At 36.8% G+C, this 21,613-nt stretch overlaps 1 protein-coding gene across 1 annotated transcript in view; it reads left to right on the forward strand.

The window, feature by feature from the left end:
* The window catches only part of LOC124165295 (lachesin-like), a 1,070,179-nt gene that overhangs the window by 957,605 nt on the left and 90,961 nt on the right, over window positions 1-21,613 (forward strand). The window contains exon 9 of the mRNA XM_046542639.1: window positions 10,136-10,255. Within this exon, the coding sequence (XP_046398595.1) occupies window positions 10,136-10,255 (120 nt within the window). The remainder of the gene's footprint in view (window positions 1-10,135; window positions 10,256-21,613) is intronic.

Genomic DNA, 21,613 nt, shown 5'->3' on the forward strand with positions numbered 1-21,613 from the left:
ACATTTCCCCGTCCCAGATTCTCATTGCAATCCGTTCTGAGGTCTATGCAGCCAGCGAAAATCATTTCTGGCTGTCTGTCTAGTCCTCAGGTTGTTTTATTTTCGCTCGAACAGAGGGCCCGTACTTTTTCTCCCAGATACCGTGGTTTTCGTTATCATAAAATTTCAGGCAGCGAGAGACAGCGGCAGTATATGGGTTAGTTCGGGATTAAATGCACCATGGGAAAGACAAGACCATTTATAAACATTCTTTCGGAGTATCTCTTTAGAGAGCTCCGTGAAATGTGAACCGCTTGGGATGAAGTATTCGTTACCTACCTCAGATTCAACGAAGATCCTTATTACGATGGTTCTGTCTACGTTCTGCATCTAATTAATGTTTCATCGCTCAATTTTCTTTCTCTTGAATATACGCTATAACTTAACACCCAGGCAGCTGGTGATAATTATTGACATGTTAAGATTCTCAATTCAGTTAATTGGTATAAAAATATTTGCTGAAAGTTTACAACACGCGCTATACTATATGTTTTTCTATTGATACTCTATTATAAGATAACATCAATTAATTCGGTATGTTTTACAAATCAACCCTATGGGTTAGATGGAAGATGGGACTTTCTAGTGCCAATCTCCCCCAATAAAGACGTGTTATTAATATTATTTGCCAACAATTTCATCAAATTATGTTCCATATTACCTATCATTTATCAGTGGCTGTTATACAGCATAAAAGTCCCCATAATATCCATCAAGTTTTAACCAATCTAGTTCATCCTTGGGTTCTTTTCGGCCAAATTTTCAACTTAAAATTCTTCTTCAACCTTTAGTATTTTTATAGAGTATTCTTAGGCATCCCACTTTTTTATTGATTTCTTTTATTTATTTTTTGAGAAAAAACTCTGCTTCAATCGTTAAGGCTGTTAGGAACTGAGTGATGTTTAAGGGACTCTGAGAAGGACTCGCGTCTGGATATTCACGATATCTAACATCCCTTTGTTCCTTCTATGTCTTTCTAAAGTAGTTGCATCACTGCAGGTCACATAAGGTAACAGATTAATACAGTCAAAAGTCTATTTTTTCTTGCCATAATAAGCTAGAAACATACCTTTTCTGTTCCATATATAAATTTTTATCATTTCGACATTCGCAAATGTAAATCACTTGAGCCGTGGAACACAGTACTTATGCGAAAGATTAACGTGAGTAATTTTTCCTCCACAGCTTAAAATGAGACTTTTTAAAATAAAATTCGGTTGCAGACTGTATTATCTCAGTATTTTCACAGTGATGGACCATTGAAATTAAAAGGGAAGACGTAAATTTGTCTAATCTTCTGAGTAATATCTATCTGGTAAAATAGTTCACATTTGCAACTTCATTGAGAAACAGTCTCCTAGTGAATTTAGGGAGAGATATGATGCAGACATCTTGATTAATATCACTCTTTGTTCGATTTCAATGGATCTGCATCCGATATCGGGCTTCGGAAACTCATAGCTCGTGAGATACTAATAAACCTGAAAATTCCATTTTGCCGAAGGAGTTATCGATGTGGTCTACGGCTGGCAAATTGCCAGTCTTCGATTGGCGAAGCCTATCAATGTGTGTATCCAAACAGTGCCCATTGAATTGTTAAGAGGTACCTAATTAAAGATCGGATGCCGAATAGCCTCTGGGACCATTCGGCATCCGATTCGCTATTCGCCTTTCCTTGAGTATTTCTTTTTAATCTGACGGTTTCCTCTTATTCTTCCGCCATTTAACGCACTAATGGGGTCTCTATTAATCCGTGATGAGAATTATGCTGCAGGATACGTAAGTTTCGACTTTAAAGGCCGAAAAGAGATAAAACTAACTTCATAGAGATCTGTGAGAGATGGCCTGTTCACAATTTATGCTAATTTGGTCAAAATTAGTTATGCAGATGGGTCATGTTAATTGAAACGAAGCTCAAGTCTACGGTGCATGTGATACAAAGAGACAAAAGACTAAAGATGCTGGAAATTAGTTTTTAATTGCCTAACCACCAAGAACTTAATACATGCTTCCTAATTTTTAAATTAAGTCCACCCTATTTTTTGGCGAGTAATTAACGCATCACCTTTCGGTAATAATTGACTTTCTCGCTGTAATTTCATCCTCTGACTTCTCCCTTAATTCCTAATTATATATCGCAGAACTCTAAACGAAGCCGGCATTATAATATTTTGTCCATGCCACCCCGGATAACAATAGCTATCGTAAATAATAACCAAACTTTGCCAATGAATCGATGGGGCGTTTTTAGATTATGGATTCATAATGAGCGTAGGAAGTATGTTTCTGCTGTTGATGATTATTATACCCTGAGGCTTACTTTTTCTTCTGTAAGTAATAAATTATTTCCTTGGATCTGTGAAACTCAACTTTTTTGGGAAAACATGCTGAAGAAGGCAAGGGAAGTATGTTGTCTCGATCTACGTATCTTTTGTTCTTTACAGGTATCTTATAGGCCAAATGCACTATTTTCTGTATTTTGGTTGCATTTTGTCGTGGTGAAATTTTCCGAACTCCAGAAAATGTAATTTCTCGGCACATTTTGTGTTCGAATGCAAGCTTCACGTGATTTCGCGTTCCTCAGCTCTTAAGTTCTATTCTAGGTTACTTACTTTCAGCAAAAGCATATCAACCAAGAACAAAATATAATATCGACGCTCTATTATAGAGGGAATTGAAAATTAGCCTCCTCGTGATGATACATTGAAACACTGTTATTAGGCGTCTTCATTGCCTACTTTATCATTTACACTTTTTGTGGATTTTTCACGGTACGATATGCTGAAAATTCTTGATTAAATAAGACAAAGAAAAATTTGGCTGTGATAAAAATTGGATAATAGGAGAATTGCGTTGAGAACTGCGTCCAACTAATATTTAGATTGATAACTGACGATGACAGTAAAAGATTTTTCTACTAAATATAACACATGGCTACCTCCGTTGTATTAGGTACATAACCTACATTATCTGTTATTTCATGGTATTATTGAGAACTTAGAAACTTCACTATATCCCAACGGAGCCCATGGCACGTAAAATAAATTCGGAGAAAAAATACACCAACGGATGATATTCGCCATGAAAGAATATTTGGCTTAGCCGGAATTCGATCCCGGATCTCCCGATTGTCGGTGAGCTGTGTTAGCCATTTAAATCACCAAGCCATTTTCTCAGATCGAAATTCGGGATGGGTTTTACCGAACAATATGTTGACGTCACAAGTCCACACTGTGGCACATGTGGCGAGGGTCGTGCTTACTAAGCCACTGTCGGGGTGAAAAACCCTTATTTTGTCGCTGATCTGCGACGACGAATTTCAATCCACTGCAGGAACAAGTGACTTTGTACGCAGTCACGCGCACGGGTGCAAAGTTAAATACACCAATGGCTTGGTGGTGTAAATGGCTATCACACCTGACCGGCAGTCGGGAGATCTGGGTTCGAATTCCGGCTAAGCCAAATATTTTTTCATGGCGAACTTCATCCGTTGGTGTATTTAACTTTGCACCCGTGCGCGTGACTGCGTACAAAGTCACTTGTTCCTGCAGTGCTAGGAGAAATAAATTCATTATCTTATTCAAACAAGACTATAAAGAATCCTTGACTCCGTGCCTTTATTTGAATTAGGAAACTCTAATTATATCCTCAATTTGCAATGTTGTAATATTTTCCACTTGTCATGCGTTAATCACCACTCTTATCTTCCATTTAATGCATCGTATCTCTAGAATTAAGTCGCGATGCTTGAATGATTAAAGCAATTCAATTTGGCTGTGCTAGAGCAATATGTGTGACTTTTATAATGTACGATGTAGCTATAAGCAATTTGAGCAATCAACTTACTCCAAATTTGCCGGAAATATCCTGGTCATTCGTAAAAAAGGAGGAAAAAAATGATAGAAATCCTCCTCTTTATCCGAATTACCTACATCTTTCCGGCCGATAAAGAGTGACCTTATTATTGTAATTGTTGAAGTAACATCTCTATGCTTCTTGTTCAGCCAAATTTATTCATTCACCCTGATAACGATAGACGCGTTGTCTCTTGAAACTTTGGTATAATTTACAACAAATTGAACCGGTAGAATTCCCGAGAAGACTTCACGCACATTAGTTTTATTCTTTGTTTTTCTGGTTTATATACATCTATCAACGTAATTTCAAGAAAGCAACTTGGATGACGAATGTCAGACTGATAATATCTGGTTCCTGCGGTGTCGCCCATCGTATGCTTAAAGGTCTGTCTGTGGTTGAATACACGTAGCACCGTTTAATGTGGCAGTGGGTAGGTATTGAGATAATTCATTGCCTGGCAACGCAACGCCCGTTTCCACGGTGGATTGGTAAACCGCGGCCGCAGCTAGGTTACGCAGCAGGGGCATATACACGCCGGACTTGGCAGGGTCGCCAAAGCCAGTCGTAGTTCCTCGTAATTCCCTGACTGCGCGACTTCCTCAATCCTATGCCAAGTACCTATCCACTCCATCTTCAAATCCAATTACACACCCTATACCTCATTAAGGAAAAAAAACCTTTTATGCATTTAATTTACGGTCAGCGACGCCATTACTTTCGATATGATCTTTACAATATCATGTATTTTGATGTATCTCAAATTATTCTCATAAAATACTTCGAGTCTTAGATTCCACAAATCATCACCTGCGTTGGAGACAATTCCATCGACGCACTATACCTGCAGGCTTTGAGAACTGCATTAGCTGCATAATATCTGCATATAGCTGCTCAATCAGCATCATAAAAACAGTGTAAAAACTTTCCACCGTTTTGTTAAATTAACAAAGTACTTAAGTAATTTATATTATTATTATATAAAGTATATTTATTAGGTTATAATTTTATTTCTTTGATGCAGAAGAATTCATCCCTCGATTCAATCCAATATAATCCTCACTTTCTCTAAGATGTAACAATTTATATCGTTAGAAAATATCGGGATCACGAAATGATATCAGTAGGAGTACTGCATTTAGAATAGCAATGCTTAACGTATCATTAAGACGCATGGTCATGCGAAAAGTATCTCGCATATTATCTTGATAATCACGACAAATAACATAAACGAAGATATTTTGGCGGAAGAAATTCATTTGTAAAAAATCCTTTATGATGTCACTTAGGAAGGATTCAACCCGATGGTTGGTTTGGTTAGGTGAGGGTAGAGCCCACACGAGGCAGCCACAGCGTGCGTTAGTCACTATTTCAGTGTTGGGGGGCTAGTTTCTACACATATGCCACATAGCGCTTCTAGGATTTAATTGGTGGTTCACTAAGTCTTTCCACGGAATTCACTTGATTGACAGCAAATAGCAAATATTTTGAGAATTTCCCACGTTTTTATCCCTGACAAACTGTGGGCATTCATGTCTTCGGGGAGAAATCATGATTATCATGAGCTCTGTGCATAGGGAAATATTTCTCTTTAACTCTTTCGAAGACAATATTAGTATAACTCTTTCAATGATATTGGCACAATGAGGGTATTGACTGATGAAGGTAATTCATACTTCACTTAAATTTTTTCCGGAAATATCTTTTCCTCTGCTCTTGAAATGTAATTGCACACATACTTGGCCTTGATGTGCGCAGATCATTGCTGAGGTAAGTAATTCCAATTACATTCCATCGGGAAGGATGGAGATGATTGGTATGGCATTTCCTCTAATTTAATTTATCGCTAAAACGCTAAACAGTGGCTAGCGTGTGGGCAGCATTTGTTTATCCTAATAGAACCAATTTTTTATGAACTCTATTCACACGTTAAGTCTTTTTAAAAACTATTATGTGGCCATTCTAATACTTTTTCTGCAAAAATATGGTCATTCCAAGGGGAGCTTTATAAGTTTAAACGATAATGAGAAAAAAAAGTAGCAAATGGTATGGATTATCAAATGATTTTTTTTTAATTCTTTCCAAGTTTTATATAGACATTCATCCTGTGCATTCTGACTGTAGTTCCTTCAGTGCTACAACTTGAAAGTTGTTTTTTATTTTGATTGGACGAGATAGAATTCACCTTGCCAAAGGCCGTATGATAAACTGCATAGAATTACTGTAAACTATGAGAGTAAATTAGTTTAGCTTCAATATTATTATGCGAGTTAAAAATTGTGTCTGAAAACAATACTATTGAAATAAAAATTGATAGCACTTTACCAAAATTATTTCAATGCGAACGATTCATTTTGGCTCATATAGCGATCATCTGCTATAAGACATCACTTTACATGAGAACATGATAACATCACATAATGAATGAGAAAAGCACCTTATAGAAGAGGATAGGCCAGGGGGGGGGAGAATAAAAGAATTGCTTCTTGGCCTTCATGTTTCCCAGGATATTTCCCGGTGTCGTTCTTGAACAGCTATTACTACAGTCGTCCTTCTATCCATGGTTTTTCCGCATCTCCACGGTTGCCTGTTTTTTTTCAGTTTCCCCAATGTACTTCTGTTTTCCCACCCCTTCCTCACACGTTTCAAATCTTCCCCAGCCTCTTCCTCCATTGTATAAACGTGATGTTCTCATTTACTGTGATGTCTTCTACCATATGAACGAAACCATGTGAGCCAAAACGCGTCTGATGAGTTAAAATAATTGCGGATAAATGCTAAAATATTTCATTTTAATGCGTCGAACTTACGATAAATAACAACTGAATCGGTTGAATTTGTTGTTGGTTTCTCTATTTTTTTCATTTCTCTGTATGCAAAAGTAGAAAATCGCCATTATATCTTGTAGGAAGTCAGTGACAAATGTCGGAGGAGGCGGCCGAATTCTAATGCTAATTTTTATGAAATATTTAAAAAATCTCTCTCCTAAAAAAATATGATTTACGAGCTAAAACCAAATGGTAAAAATAATTGATTAATAGGTACCAAAAAGCCACTTGTCTAAGCATATCATACTTCAAATTTAATACGTCTCAGAGGTGATGCATGCCATCTAGGCTCTGCAAAAAGTAATGAACCTTCCACCATCCTCCCCTAAAAATCGACCATAATCCGACAGAAGTCAGTTTTTCTTTTTAGGTGAGATTTTTCATATTTTCCCTCAATTGAGGAACAAATTACATTTTCAATCACTTCTTTTTAAAGCTGCATGAATTTATAAATTCATCCTATAAATATAAATACATTAAAAGCAATTTCTCGCCATCCTTAATTTGTGGGAGTATATTTGTTCTAGCTAAGACGGCTGTATTGTACTGCTTTGCCTGTCGTTAGACTTAGCAAACTTTTCGTTGGGGTATTTTGTTTTTTTAAATAGTTGGCGTTTGCTAGGGAGTTCAGATTGTTGCAGACGGTCATGTGCCTTTTCGAGTCAACTTTTGCATTAAATTGCATCTATAAAACAATCCACAACTTTCTTGATATTTTCTTTGTTTTTGCATACTCCTTTCGCGCGAAAAAATTTTCGAGTTGTAATGGCTTAACATTCCGTGAGCCATCCCCGGCGTAAACAAGATATCCTCGATCCACAATAGTGTAGCTATCAAGCCTCCAGCGAATGGCAGGGCAATTACTCCTTAATGACGCCGTAAATCAGGAAGCTGCCTCGGCGCCATGTGCCAATGCACACTGCATCTTGCTCAACAACTTGGAGGAGCAAGTTGCTCAGTCGCGAGCAATATCAAACAGAAGCAAGTTCATGTGTCTCTGTATAATGGAGACATGTCAATCAGCATGCCGTTTCTGCACGTTAGGATGAAGTCACACCACTGGTGTCGCGTTCCAAAGAATAATATTTCATTTTCTAATGAAAAAATACTGTTACGATTTTTTCGTAACCGAAAGAATTCTTGGCGTTGGAACCCAAATTTGTGACCTAAGCTGTAATATTTTTCATTCCAATGAAAGGCACGTTTCAACAAAAAAAAGTATAAATTTTCAATAGAAATGACTTCCGTGCAGCGAAATAAGGATTTTACAGCTATTGAACTAAAAATTTGGGAAATTCTAAGGGGGGGGAAACATTTTTAGAGAATAGTGGCGTTCATCTTTTTATCTGCTCCGACATTATAATGATAAAGTATATTATTGCATGTATTAAAATGCATAATCTAATGATAATCATTTGCACACTTTCACCGTTCAATTACTTTTGCAGTGGGTTGATCATGTTCACTCTATACGATGCTTTTTACCAGTGCTCGTAGCTAGTTGGTAGGATTTAGTAAGACTAGTTACGTGTAATACAGACTATTCCCTATTTTTGTATTTAATGGAATATTCTCTAATAAGTTGAAATAAATATTACTTTCCTCTAGAAATAATTTTAGCATAAATAGATTTGTAATTCGGATATAATTTGGGCATTAATGGGTTATAAACAATATATTATATGTTATTAAAGGTGAGTCCTGAGTATTAATATAATAAATATGTGAATACTCAGGACTCACCTTTAATAACATATAATATATTGGTTATTATCCAATAATGCCCTAATTATATCCGAATTATGCCCGAATTACAAATCAATTTATGCTAAAATTATTTCTAAATAAAACTAATATTTATTTCAACTAAATAGAAAGGATTCCATTAATTATAAATATATGAGTCCTGAGTATTTACATATTTTTATATATGTGAATACTCAGGACTCACCTTTATCAAAAAACATCCGCAACGGACCATCAATGAAGAAGAATTTCTAGACGGCTATTTTATCTATTTCCATTTAATTTTTGTCATTTTCTACGACGTTTTATGCGTGAGTCTTCCTTCTAATACAACTGATGCATGGTGTAGGGTTAAACCATCGATGCTTCAGTTACGCCCAAAATGCGATGCTAACCATTGACTCTTCTCCCTTGTATTTCTCTAATCAATGAAATTGTTTTCACAATTTTTCGGAGGTGCCGATCCAAGTTCTGGCTCACACTCGAGTTCTAATCAGTCAGTCTTGTGTGTTCCATTTTATTCGTTTGAAACTAATTTAATCTTTATTATTTCACAGTGTATAGCATCAGGTTTCTTCTTTTCCGGGTATTCATATAAGCAATAGTATCCCTGAAACGAAATTTATGGATCGACGCAATATATTTGAAAGGTTTTCCGAAATACAAACACGACATATTAACTTGTGCCCGCGTTATAATTTTGACCAGTAGAACATACTTGACTAAAGCTTTATTTTAGATGGCGATGTACCGGAACTCAGCGGGTTTTTGGTTTACTTTGAATTCAATGTAACGGATTCTATATTTGAAATTGGTGACTTGAGATATCTTAGTTATGTTGAATTTATTTTTAAAAATTTATGCTAATAATGTCCACGTAAATTTTCCTTGCCTCAATTTATTAATGACATATTTAATCTTACTATTTCTAGAGTTTAAGCATGCATGTTTCAGTGTGATTAATCTTAGGCATCAATTATTTTTATGTTATTTTCTTTCATAGTTCATGTTGATTTACGGATCGTTGTACCTACAGATCTAAGAATGATACGCCAATTATTTGCCAAAGTTTGATATATTTTTTATATCCTCTCCTGGGCGTTTTTTTTTCAAATATTTGTTTTCTAATTTGTTAAATCATAACAGAAATCTTCGAAAAAGAGCCCTGAAGAAGATATAAACTTATATCGAAAAACTGTTATATAGTAAATATTATTGCATATCATTCGTAGATCTAAGTATATTGCGAGACGTTAATTAACATTAAATAATATAGGTCAGGAATAAGACAAAAATAAATTTCATAGTTCAACTACATCATTATCAGTCAATCAGAGTCATCTCCATGCCACCTTGACGGCTAATTGTTGTTTTCGCGGCATGTAAGTGACTCTTGCTACAGTGGCGCCGCCACTGTTCTTTCTCGTCCCCTTTAAACTTGTCTCCCTCCACACTTGAACCCCTCTACGCACGGTCATGACCCCATCAACGCCCGACTCTTCTTTCTACCCCTCCTTCCCCTTTCCCTCGTTTTCATCCTGCCCCATTCAACCTCATACTCCCTGCAGCCCCATTCTACTCTCAGCTACCCCTTTCCACCTACCTGCTCTATACCTTCTCTTTAAGTACCGACGTCGCTCTAATGCCCTCGTTTGTCCTCGTTGCAGTCCACCCGGTGATACAAGTGCCCAATCAGCTGGTCGGCGCCCCGCTCGCCACTGACGTCACGCTGGAATGCTACGTGGAGGCGTCGCCCAAGTCGATAAACTACTGGGTTAGGGAGACCGGTGAGTGGCCCTACCCCCCCCCCCCCCCCCCCACCCCCCCCACACCCCCGAAAACTCCACTTTTACCCCATTCCGATATCTCACGTCGGCCGAGTGCTGAAAAGCGCTGAGTGGATTGAATTGGCGAGGTGAAGACCGGAACACGGCGAAAATGATTGCGGAAGGATGTGGTTGGAATTTGGTTTGGAGTCGGGGTGACTCCGGTAAGAGTCGATCGAGAGAATTGACGATCAGTGACCTACCCTACCGTACATATAGCATGTTCTTGAAGCATCGTCTTTTAACCGAACATGTAAACATTATGTAATTATTATCCCATTTCCATATATATTCCTGTTTTATGTGACTCATATGATAAAACTTCCCTTATCAGTTTGTAATATTTCAAGTCTGATCCGTAAATGGCGGTGAAATTTACATGAATTGAGAATAGAAAACATCCCACTGAACCGGGAAACAAACCATATGCCTTTGGTCTTCCGGTACATTGCGCAAATCATTACGCTATCCATGATCCTGAATCCTTATTTTACCATTATCGAGACATTATCACACATCAACACTTCAGCAAGGCCTTTAATTGAATAAACATTATAGCGCTTGCCCAAACTGGAATCCCTCATTTTCTTTAGTTCCGCCCAAAATTGGTTATATTTCTATTTTTTGAGCAGAACTTAACCAGTTAAGGGCCAGGGTAGTGAGCTATCTCCTTGACTCTCAGTTTCATGTAGTGTCACTCAAGGCTCCATCCTCGGACCCTCTTTTTTACTCTTTCTACTCTCGATCTACTAAAAAGCATGTAATGAACGCATAAAGATAGAAATTATATGAAATATTTCACCTGTGGGAGTAGCGTCACCAAATTTGCCGCATGATGCCATGGGAGCTTGAACATTTCCCATGAATAAGTGACTAGAAGTGGGTCACGAAATGTCGAGCCAAATCTTCTATTACGTCACGTGGAACATACACGTGTGTGCCACCTGACATTAGGGCCACGAAATCTACAATCAAGAAACTATCTCTTGCTAAATTGAAATTTCAATTTTCACCAATGTAACTCTGACATGCACAGCATAGTATTTTCACGACATTAAAGGTACGTGAAATATACGAAAAATTAATATTTTCTCCGTTGTTTACTTAGAAAAGAATTTCACCAACGTTCATTTAATTAAACTCGTTTTTATGAACGTAATACTTCTGCGATGAATGGGAAAATACGAGGTGTGTCCAGAAAATAACGGGAATTTTAGTTGAATGGGAAAAGAATTCATCCATTCATTTGCATTTCTGTGTTCGCCTTCAAAATACTCCCCATGCACTTTTTCAATATGTTTTTTCTCTTGAAAACACTCCGAGTATGAGTGAAACGTCGAGCAGAAAATGTTACAAATGCAGCATTTCCCGAAAAGAACTAGCAAGATATTATTATTTTTAAATTAGCAATCCAACTGCTCAAACTTGCGAGAAATTTAACAATTTTGTTCCCGTTATTTTCCAAAAACACCTCGTATATGCATATTAATTTTCATATCGGCATGTTATGTTTTTTTTAAGTTCCGATAATTACAGTTATGTCATGTAAACATCGCTCTTTACAAATACATAGCATAATAAATACTTCTAACTGCTGTTTCCGTGTATAAAATTGAATGCAATGTTCTACATAACTTGCATGCATATTTTTATGGACCGAGCTTATCTTTCGAAAATGATTGGAAAATATTAAATCCATAGAAACACTATTGGAGCCATGCCAATCGCTCGATCCCTCCGATTTGTGACGATTCTCCAATTGACTCTTGGCACTTACAACCTCTTCTTTCTCTCCGCCCGACTATTCTAATTATTGCGTATTATTGCGTATGCATAGTCATTAACTGTCTTAGAGCCATCTTAGATGCTCGTGATACTGACATCTACATTACACTACGTAAACTACATACCTTTGTTTACTTGTATGGTTTCAGCATTTCGTTATTATTGGTTGATAAATTTTTTCATTTTGTTACGTTTATATTTTAAGACACTCCAGGGTACAAATCTGGGAATTCATCAAACTAATACTCCTATATTTCCAAGGAAAGACTAAAATTCTCAAACTTATGCATCTAACAATCTGTGTTTAAAGCGATGGCCTTATTGGGGAAACAAAGAGGAGATCTTGCAAAATTATATAACTACTTCTTTCGACTCATATATTTGGAAGTAGTATTTCTAAATCATTCTTAATATAAGTACCAATCAATCCGATTTAGTGATATTTGTATATCTGAATCAATTATTATTCATCGAGATATATATCACAGAGTTTTGCAGAGATTCTTTCACCACAGTCAAAAATACATTTTTAGCTGCGGGAATAAATAGGAAATGTAATGCTTTAGAATTATTCTCTCATGAGAGTAGGTGATATTTTCTTATCATCTTCCACATGATGGATGGCCATTAATTTATGCGCTATCATTTCACTTTTTGATGATAGGCACATTTTAAATGGCTATATCCTATACGGAAATAGTTCTAAATTATCTTATAGTTATGTGTTATCGAATGATAATGCATTTACTCATTGCTTTTGCAAGTACCCAAAACTATTGCTTTTATTAGCACCATTAATTACCAATACATAGATTTATTTTTGTTTTTATATTTTTCACAATGTGGACTTTAATAGAAAGCATTTTAAATCGAACGTTTCCGCGGTGATAGCTCAATCCCATCATGCTTCTCGGGTTTTCTTCCACATTAGTTGGGTTGTTTACAAAGTATTCTTTATACATTCGATCGGAAAATGCTGCCAGAATAGCCAGTAAAACTGCTCCACTGACGATCTACCGATTCGATCGTAGGATTTTTCTTCCTCATAGGAAAATCCACTAGGATCGGTAGAATATTAATTGCGTAAGCTTAGTTCCGTAAGTAGTAGGACCCGCCCGCCTTTGTGACGGTGCGGGATTCCTCGTCCCTTCCCTTCCTTCCCTATCCTCTCCCAGAAGGCGTCGTCGGGCTCCCATCGCGGCGGCGCCTCCTTCCTTGTTCCTTCCCGTCCTTCCCCTTCTGGATGCAGAGGAGAAAAGCTCGCGCTTATAGTCCCTGCCCCAGGAGTGTGTCCTTGCGAGCCTGCCCTGGAGTCTCGTTTCCACTGCTCAACTGGCGAAGAAGAAAACCTTAGAAAAATACAATGATCAATTGAAAACATGTTTTATGAACGTTCTCTTACTTTTGGGATCTTCACGCTCATTAATAAATTCACCCATTCACCAACTAAAAACTAAATTAAATTCACCTATTAAAACATTCCCTAGTAAATTCTCCATTGTTTGCCCTTACCCATGTAACTGTACAGTTATGTCTTGGGTTCGGTTGAAATTGCCAATTAGATGTCGATTTTGTGCCCCTGATGGTGGTCAATATTTATTTAATACGTATTTGCACCTGTTACCTTTAATTTCCCTCATTGCTCTTCAGCAGCTCGTCAGTGTTACCTGTGGAGTGTAGTATCCAACGTGTGATGTTATACCAGCGGAGTGCATTTGTTATGTAAAGTAAAGCACTGTCCTGTCTTTGATAGTAATAATACCAGGCTAGTTGAAAATATATTTCTACATCTGTGTTTTTGTTTATCAAAATCAGTAAAAGCGTCGATTAATTCTAAAAAGGAAATACAAAATCATCACTCGTAAATTATAATAATGATATGGAAGAATTTAGCTTATTACACAATTGCCGTGGAAATTATCATATGAAATCTCATAATAACGAAGCCATTTCATGTTTACCTACTATGCACAGATTAAGCCATTATTTCCTGTTTTTAACTTAACATTTTCATGCTCATATCATAGTTCAGCTTCATTTAAATTAATTATCTTTATTTAAATGTCACTTATGAGTCTAGTTATCTACTATCTTAGTTCATTCTTCGATCACCCATTTCTTAATCAATAACCTATTTTTATTAAAATTTTAATAAGGTGCGAAACGGCTCTCAAAAATTGATCTTGACATTTAAAAAACCCATAATAGTTGTGTGGGATTTCGAATATTCCGTTCTATGCTCTAGAATTTCACTAATTCTCTCCCATAGATGGATACCAATATAGCGCGTATTACAAATGATTATTAAGATCTTGCTCCTCTTCACAGGATTCACAACTTGTTTAGTGATATGGAATAATCTCCAATAACTCACATGCTAACAAAAGTCTAAATTTTGATTAATATTTAAAAGTCAAATGTCAATTTCACGCCACTCACATGCAGATGGATTAAGCTAATTGGCTTTGTGGATTATTTTCCTCTTGATGACTCCGTGAAAAAAAAATATTTGAGTTCATCACGTTGACCAGTTCTTGTTTCATCCCTCTGTTTCCAATTATCGATTTAAAATTAAAACTTCGCACTTTTTCATCCCAACGGAATTACAATTTAAGTCTCTATTGTATTTTTTTGTACGTATTTGCTCATGTTACCTTTAATTTCCGTCATCGTTCTTCAGCAGCTCGTCAGTTTTACCGGTGGAGTGTAGCATCCAACGTGTCATGTTATACCGGCCGAGTGTATTTGTTATATAATTTAAAAGTATTCTCCTGTCCTTGATAGTAAATAATGAAGAACAATATTTCCAAATTCCCATGTGCAATTCTATTCCTAAGGATTGCTCACTCCGTTTAATTTTAAATTGTTATTCATTTTATGTTTAAATTTTTTGAGGGGTGAAAGTGATTAGTCATTTTTCTTAGAAAATTATCGAGTCAATACTATATATGGACTGGATTTAACACTGAGAATGTATAAATTGCATCTCACTTAATGGTTATTGAATTATCTTATTATATTAGTGCAAGAGCTGGATTCCACAAAGAATATAATGTGTGAGAATATATGAGACATAGACATCATTTTCAATGAGGAAAAACTGTATTTAACATTACATGATTTATTTTTTTATGTATGGCGGAAAAGTTTGTAAATAGTTGTTTTCTGTATTTATCCGGTACCAAAACATTATGAATGAAGGGACACAACTTATGTATCCCCCTTGAACAACTATATTAGCACCCTAGAGTTCTCCTGATCTTAACTGCTTTTAAACCAATGTATATTCGGGATGATGACAGACCCAAGCTTTGAGGGTTGAGACAACCGATTAAACGATATAAAATCCTGCGATTCCAGGAGTTAGAAGGGGTAAAGACATAGAAAAAATTCCGTAAATGTCAATTTCTGTCAGATAGCAAGTCCCAATATGTGAAATAGAGCCGTGATAAAATCCTCCTCATGCCGTTTTAAAAGTTATCAAACCCTGTTATGTTTTTTTTTTTAAATTTTTCGAAAATCATGCAAGGGCTATTTTTAACATGAAATAGATTTTGAATGCATTAAATTGATGCTTTTAATTGAGCAATAGTCATTGTTTTGACCAAAGATCCTGTTTCCAAGATTAGGTATGTAATAAAATCATACACATGGATGAAAATGATATTTCATTACTATAACCGTATTGCACATTAAAGGCAATCTCTGTTTAGAAACTTCAAAGGTACAAACAATTATTTTCTGTCGACCTCATTAATCTCTGTCTTATTCTTTAAAACTCATTTATGTTGATTGAATACCTATGAATCCGAAATGTTACTTTTTATTTCCAGAAAGCATTTTTTTAAGTTTGCATACAGGTAGCACAAATCAATTTTAAGTAAAATTAATGAGGGTGTTTTGCTGTTTGAAGGAGAATATGTGGGTAAAATTGGATTGGTATAAACTGAAAAATGAAATAAGAAACTGTAATTTAGATCATACAATAAACATTAACAATAATGTAATGAGATTATGCACTCCAGAAGGCCACCCTTTTGTAGGGCTGCCGACCGATACGGTAGCATAGCATAAACAAAAACATCGGAACATAAATGCAAATTTATGCCCAGAAAAGTGTTCATAATTACGAATAAAAAACAAAAACAGAGGACAATAACTATAAAAAATAAATCATAATAACAAAAAATGTATCCGTATTTAAATTGATTAAAAAATGATCAATCCCTAGCAAAGAATTTTGAAAATATTTTCAATATCCTCCGACTACAATAGCCAGGATCTCGATTTTCCAAGAAACCTATAATCATACCCAATTTCTGTTATTTCCTTGAGAGTTTAAAGACTTCAACATTAGGTTTTTGGATCACCATTAAAATGCCTTCTTATTTATTCATTCAGCTTTTATCCCTATCTCTATTTGGTTCAAACGCATCTATGATTTGCCTCGTTTTATTCTTTCGTTCGGTGATACTTATGAATGTGCAATGGGGTGGTTTCCTATTATTTTTTTATTGCCGAAATCGAAAGATAATTGTGCACCACAAAGTGAGGTGACCTTGGGGCGAGGTCACCTCACTTTGCGGTAGCGGGAACCAGAATGACGTCACACGGGCAGCGCTGGGCGCTGCTACGATGCAGGCTGCTAGCAGGTAGCAGAGTACCCTGCTAACAGGTAGCGCTAGTCTTAAATAAGGATTATTATTACCCTATCACGCGAAGGAAACTTTCCGTCAATTGGCAATATTATAAGGTAATTGTTAGGAGATGTTTCCCTGAGCTATGTGCCTCATGCATGCATTGGTAATCTCAGACGATGCAAAACTTCTATCTACTCGTATAGAAGCTAGGTCCCTGTGACTTCACGTGGAGTGGCATCGCATGGGCGCCGATCTGGACTTTTTCAAATAAGGTTAAATTTGACCTGATTTGAAGAATTAAATTCGTCTAAACTGGGATTTCTAAAGCCAAATAATTTTATATCATGGATACACCAGTGGTGGGTAAGGAATCGCAAACAATGCCTTTCGTTTTCTTTGATGAAGGAAACTACCCTATTACCTTGTGTCCACGCATACCGAGAATAACCCCACTTCGAGGATTCCTTCGATATTGCCCTCCAGCTATCCGCTTGGCATGTTTTATGTTTGGTGTGTGCATAGGCACAGTTGCGTGTTTGCAAACTCGCCCGGATGCCTGAGGGCCTGGAGCCAATTGTACGCGCTGTCAATTGACCAAGTCTCTGAGTCAAAGAAGACAAAAGGCCAGCTGCTGCAACGAACGTAATGCTCTTACTTCCATTCCGCGGCATGAGTGGTCAAAGCGAAAATCTCTTACTTTCCCTGAACTCTACTGCACTAGCTGAAAAAATTTAAAAATAAATACGTTTTCAATGCATGCATATGAATTAAAACTCCATCCAGAGGTTACGGGTTTGATTCTCAGTTAGGCCGCTTTTTTACCCTCTGATTTCTGGCATTTTACTTCTACCACATCACTATTGTCCTCTTCCTTTTTCTGTTATGGCTTATAAAAGTAACAGAAGAAGGCGAAATGTAGTGCAATGACATCCTATAAGTGTCAAAAGAAAATAGAGATGGCACTTTTCCACAGGCTTATTTGTACTTGATAATGACCCAACGGTTGAAACGCGTCTTACTTTAAATTTTCTTTTAACACTCATCTGTTATGTCTTCTTATCCACTTCTTCCTTTCTCTATTAATTTATGGTAGTGTCCTCGCCTGCCAAACCGAAGGTCGTGGGTTCGAGTCCCGCTTGGGTAGATGGTTCCTTGGGCATTGTTGTTTGTGTCGTGCATTGTTAAATTTGGAACCACGGTTAGGAAAGCCGTTGTGTGCGGTTTAATGGGAAGTTGGAAATAAATACGTTATCGCAAAAAAATAATAAATTAGAATACATATGGCTGCCCTGGCAAACAAATATATCTGACAAGTAAGCTACAATGCAAGTTTATGCACAGAAAATTGTCTTTTATTGCAAAAGCATAAAAATCAGTGCAAAATGACAAGAAAACCGACGGCGTTTCGATAACCGGATAGAGATAATACCCTAGATTTTAATGCCTAAAATGTTTAAATGCAAATATTTATTCGTTCTATGCATGAAATTCAACGGCGGTTGTCGATCCGCGAAAATCAGGCTTGGCTTATTTAAGTTTGTGGAATCGTATTCAGTCATACTACTGCAGTCCTTAAAAAGGTTGCGGCTCTCCGTTTTCCCCTTTCCAAAGCTATTTTCTTCAGTTTCCTGTATTTTATTCTTTCTTCCTCTGTTCCGTATTTTATTCCTTGATGACGATGGACGACACGGCCATCGAAACGTAGGCAGAGATGGAGAACCTCATCCGGTGGGAAACCCGAAACACCTCCAACATCACCATACGCCAGGAAAACCTCAGACAATCTTTCTTCATACCTAAGATTTCTCAGAACCTCTTCGTCATCGTGATTTCACAGTAGTAGAGAAATCTGATTTCGTTCATATATTTTATATTTTCATGTAAATCATTCTGGACCTGGAAATGAACTGTTTCTTCCTTCCTTCACAGAAAACCCCACACTATTTCTTCGGCGTAGTGATCTAACGGTAGGCACTTGAGTAGCCCCGGTTGGTTAGCTGCCTGAGGTGCACGAAGCCTTGTTCCACAATTAATAGTTGAGATTGCCGCCGGGGAGCTTTCCGGCTCCGCATTGACTTAGACAAAAGGGAGACCTCACCTAAGCCGCAACTGTGCGCTGACAAAAGGTTTGGTTGCGAAATCAAGTGAAAGCTGTTCGACGTCATCGATTGAACAAATATGTGACAACGCATTCTCTCCGCAACCGTCACTCGAAATCCTGCTCGATCATTCGTCAGGAATAACTAGGGCAAACGAGCCTTCCCAGTCATTCTTTTTTGCCACCTTGTTGACACGTATAAAAACGTCGGCAGATAAAAAAAACATATCCCCGAACTCATCACTCATTGTCATATGAATGTAAGTAGGTCATGAATTATTTTCGTTTGCGAGACATGAATCAAACTTCTTTTTATGAAACCATTGTACCCTGCCGATAGATGTCATTCGTAATCGAGACATATGCAGTTCATATCGTTCGATATTAAAGATAGTATGCTTGCGATATGATTTTGGTTATTTGACATTCGAAGCTTTTTTTCTTGAAACAATGAAAAAAATGATGCTCCTGTTACCTCTGTTGGAAGATGATCTTAAGAGAACTTATCAATTTGAGCAGTTTGGTAATGCAGAATGCTAAACGTTTTCATTTCTTATGACTATATAAGGTAAGCATACCAAGGGAAATGAATGGCCTAAGGAATGCCCATGGACATAATGTCATAATAACTAGATTGCTTCATTAGTTTCGCGAATATTTAAGGTAAAATGAGATGATCGTTTTTTTATGCCGTTGTGATCAATTCAAATGAAGTAATTGACATTTTAGAATAAAATCTTCAGCATTTTGAGATTTCAAGAATCATACGCTTAACACTCATTAATCCTTTTTGAATCACCTTTGACCTAATTCCTCATTACTAATTGGCTGAAAAACACTTGTCGTGTTAATTTCCTGACCAACATGCATTGCTCTGACATAAAATCACAAGAATTTAATTTGTTATGCATTTTTAAAAGGCACGTATCAAGTCAGCGGCCAAGTTTTTAAAAACGGTTCAAAAGGAGATTCGTTTTCATTTGAAGGCACTGCCTTGCTGCACGGAACTCCAAAACTCAAGCCTACTCCTGACGTATGATAAAATTTTCGGCTTCATCCACTGTTTACTTCGTCTATGGTAACTGATGAGGTTAGACGTATTTTTATGAGCTCGGCGTTTATCGGTAATTGAAATAATAGGAACTAAGAATGATTTCAAAGCAAAGAATAACAGAAAATGTTGTATACCTATTAAAGCGTGTGAACAGTTAGAAAAGACCCATGGTGAGTCTTCTATTTGTAAACTAAGGTTTTACGAGTGTTTAAAGCGTTTCTAAGGTGGCCGTGAAAACTTTAAAGATGACGAACATGACATGGAAAACCGATGAAAACATGGAAAAAGTAAAAGAAATTATTTTTATTATCTGATATAGCGAATATTTAATGGGGAGTCTTTTGAAGGCAACAGCATTAATTTAGAGAAATAAATGAATATTATACATCAAAAAACTGAAATTCCCGTTATTTCCTGAGCACATCTGTACCGTTTCCTCGATTCCTTCTTGCACAGGACTATAAGGGACCTACCACCAAAAATATTTGATCCCTTCCCGAAAAAGTTTCGAAGTTTTAAAAAAATCTGTTAAAGAAGTAGATTCGAAGGGTTTCATATAATATTTTCTTTTTTCTCTTATCGTGACCTCATATAATTAATGATTAAATAATTCCTGAAGTACAGGTCATATATAACGCGAAAAAATTGTTAGCCAACGTTTCGGTTTATTTTAAAACATTCATCAGGGCTTAGATTTGCACATATTAATTTATTGAAAAAACTAATATGTGCAAAACTAAGTCCTGGTGACGGTTTTAAAAGAAACCGAAACGTTGGCTAACAACTTTTTTGCATAATATACGACCTATACTCCAAGGATTATTTAATCATAATAATATTTTCAATTGTTTTTCAGAGTATGTTCATGCTACCAACAGGTCAATGGCTACTACTACTTGCAACGATTTAATAATAATAGTAACAATAATTATTTTTTTTCAAGAAGAATTCAATTTCTTTATACAAGAAGACAATGTACATTAAATAGTTAAATATTAATTCGTCCACCTAGGTCCCACTAAGCCACTTGGACTTGTCAGTGTCATACAAATTTGCGAGTGGCACTTACGAAATTTTTCATAAAAATACATATATAAAGGATATTATCAAAAAATATATTCAGATAAATTAGCATATTCCAACCAAAACAGATCTTAATTTTGCATAGCTTAATACAGTATACACAACCGAGCTGCAAACAATCACTCTTACTGAATATAGAAATGTTTGAAAAATATCGATTTCATATGACACAGAAATATTACTATATCCTATAGTAAAAATGAATCGCCATGCGTTAAACTCCATGCGTATCTCACTGGAGAAACACTTGGGTTGATGTAGTATGGATTGTGGGCCAGGGATGACGGTGGGAGAGAGATTGAAACTGAAGAGGGGATTCTGGAACGATAGGGGGGAGGGGGGGGAATGAAGGCAAGTTCCCACACTCCCGTTTAAAATGCATTTCCGGAGATTTCTCAAATCCAATTTCGCGGCAAACGAGCTGCGGATGGAGCCAAACAAGGGGCTCGGGCGGGGAAGTTGGCGGCGACGGCGGAGGGGGAGGTCTGGGCAACTGGGACGAAAAAAGAATTATTAAGTTTGGCCTCCGAAGGGACATAATATGCACGCCGGCTTCATTTCATCCACCGGCCGTCCACTGGGTGGAGAGAAAATCTAGTGTCATCATAAAAGAGGGGAACTTCGCCTATTTTTTTCCTCCGCCGCCGTCCTAGGAATTC

The sequence above is a fragment of the Ischnura elegans genome, chromosome 9, assembly GCF_921293095.1.
Source record: "Ischnura elegans chromosome 9, ioIscEleg1.1, whole genome shotgun sequence".
NCBI lineage: Eukaryota > Metazoa > Arthropoda > Insecta > Odonata > Coenagrionidae > Ischnura > Ischnura elegans.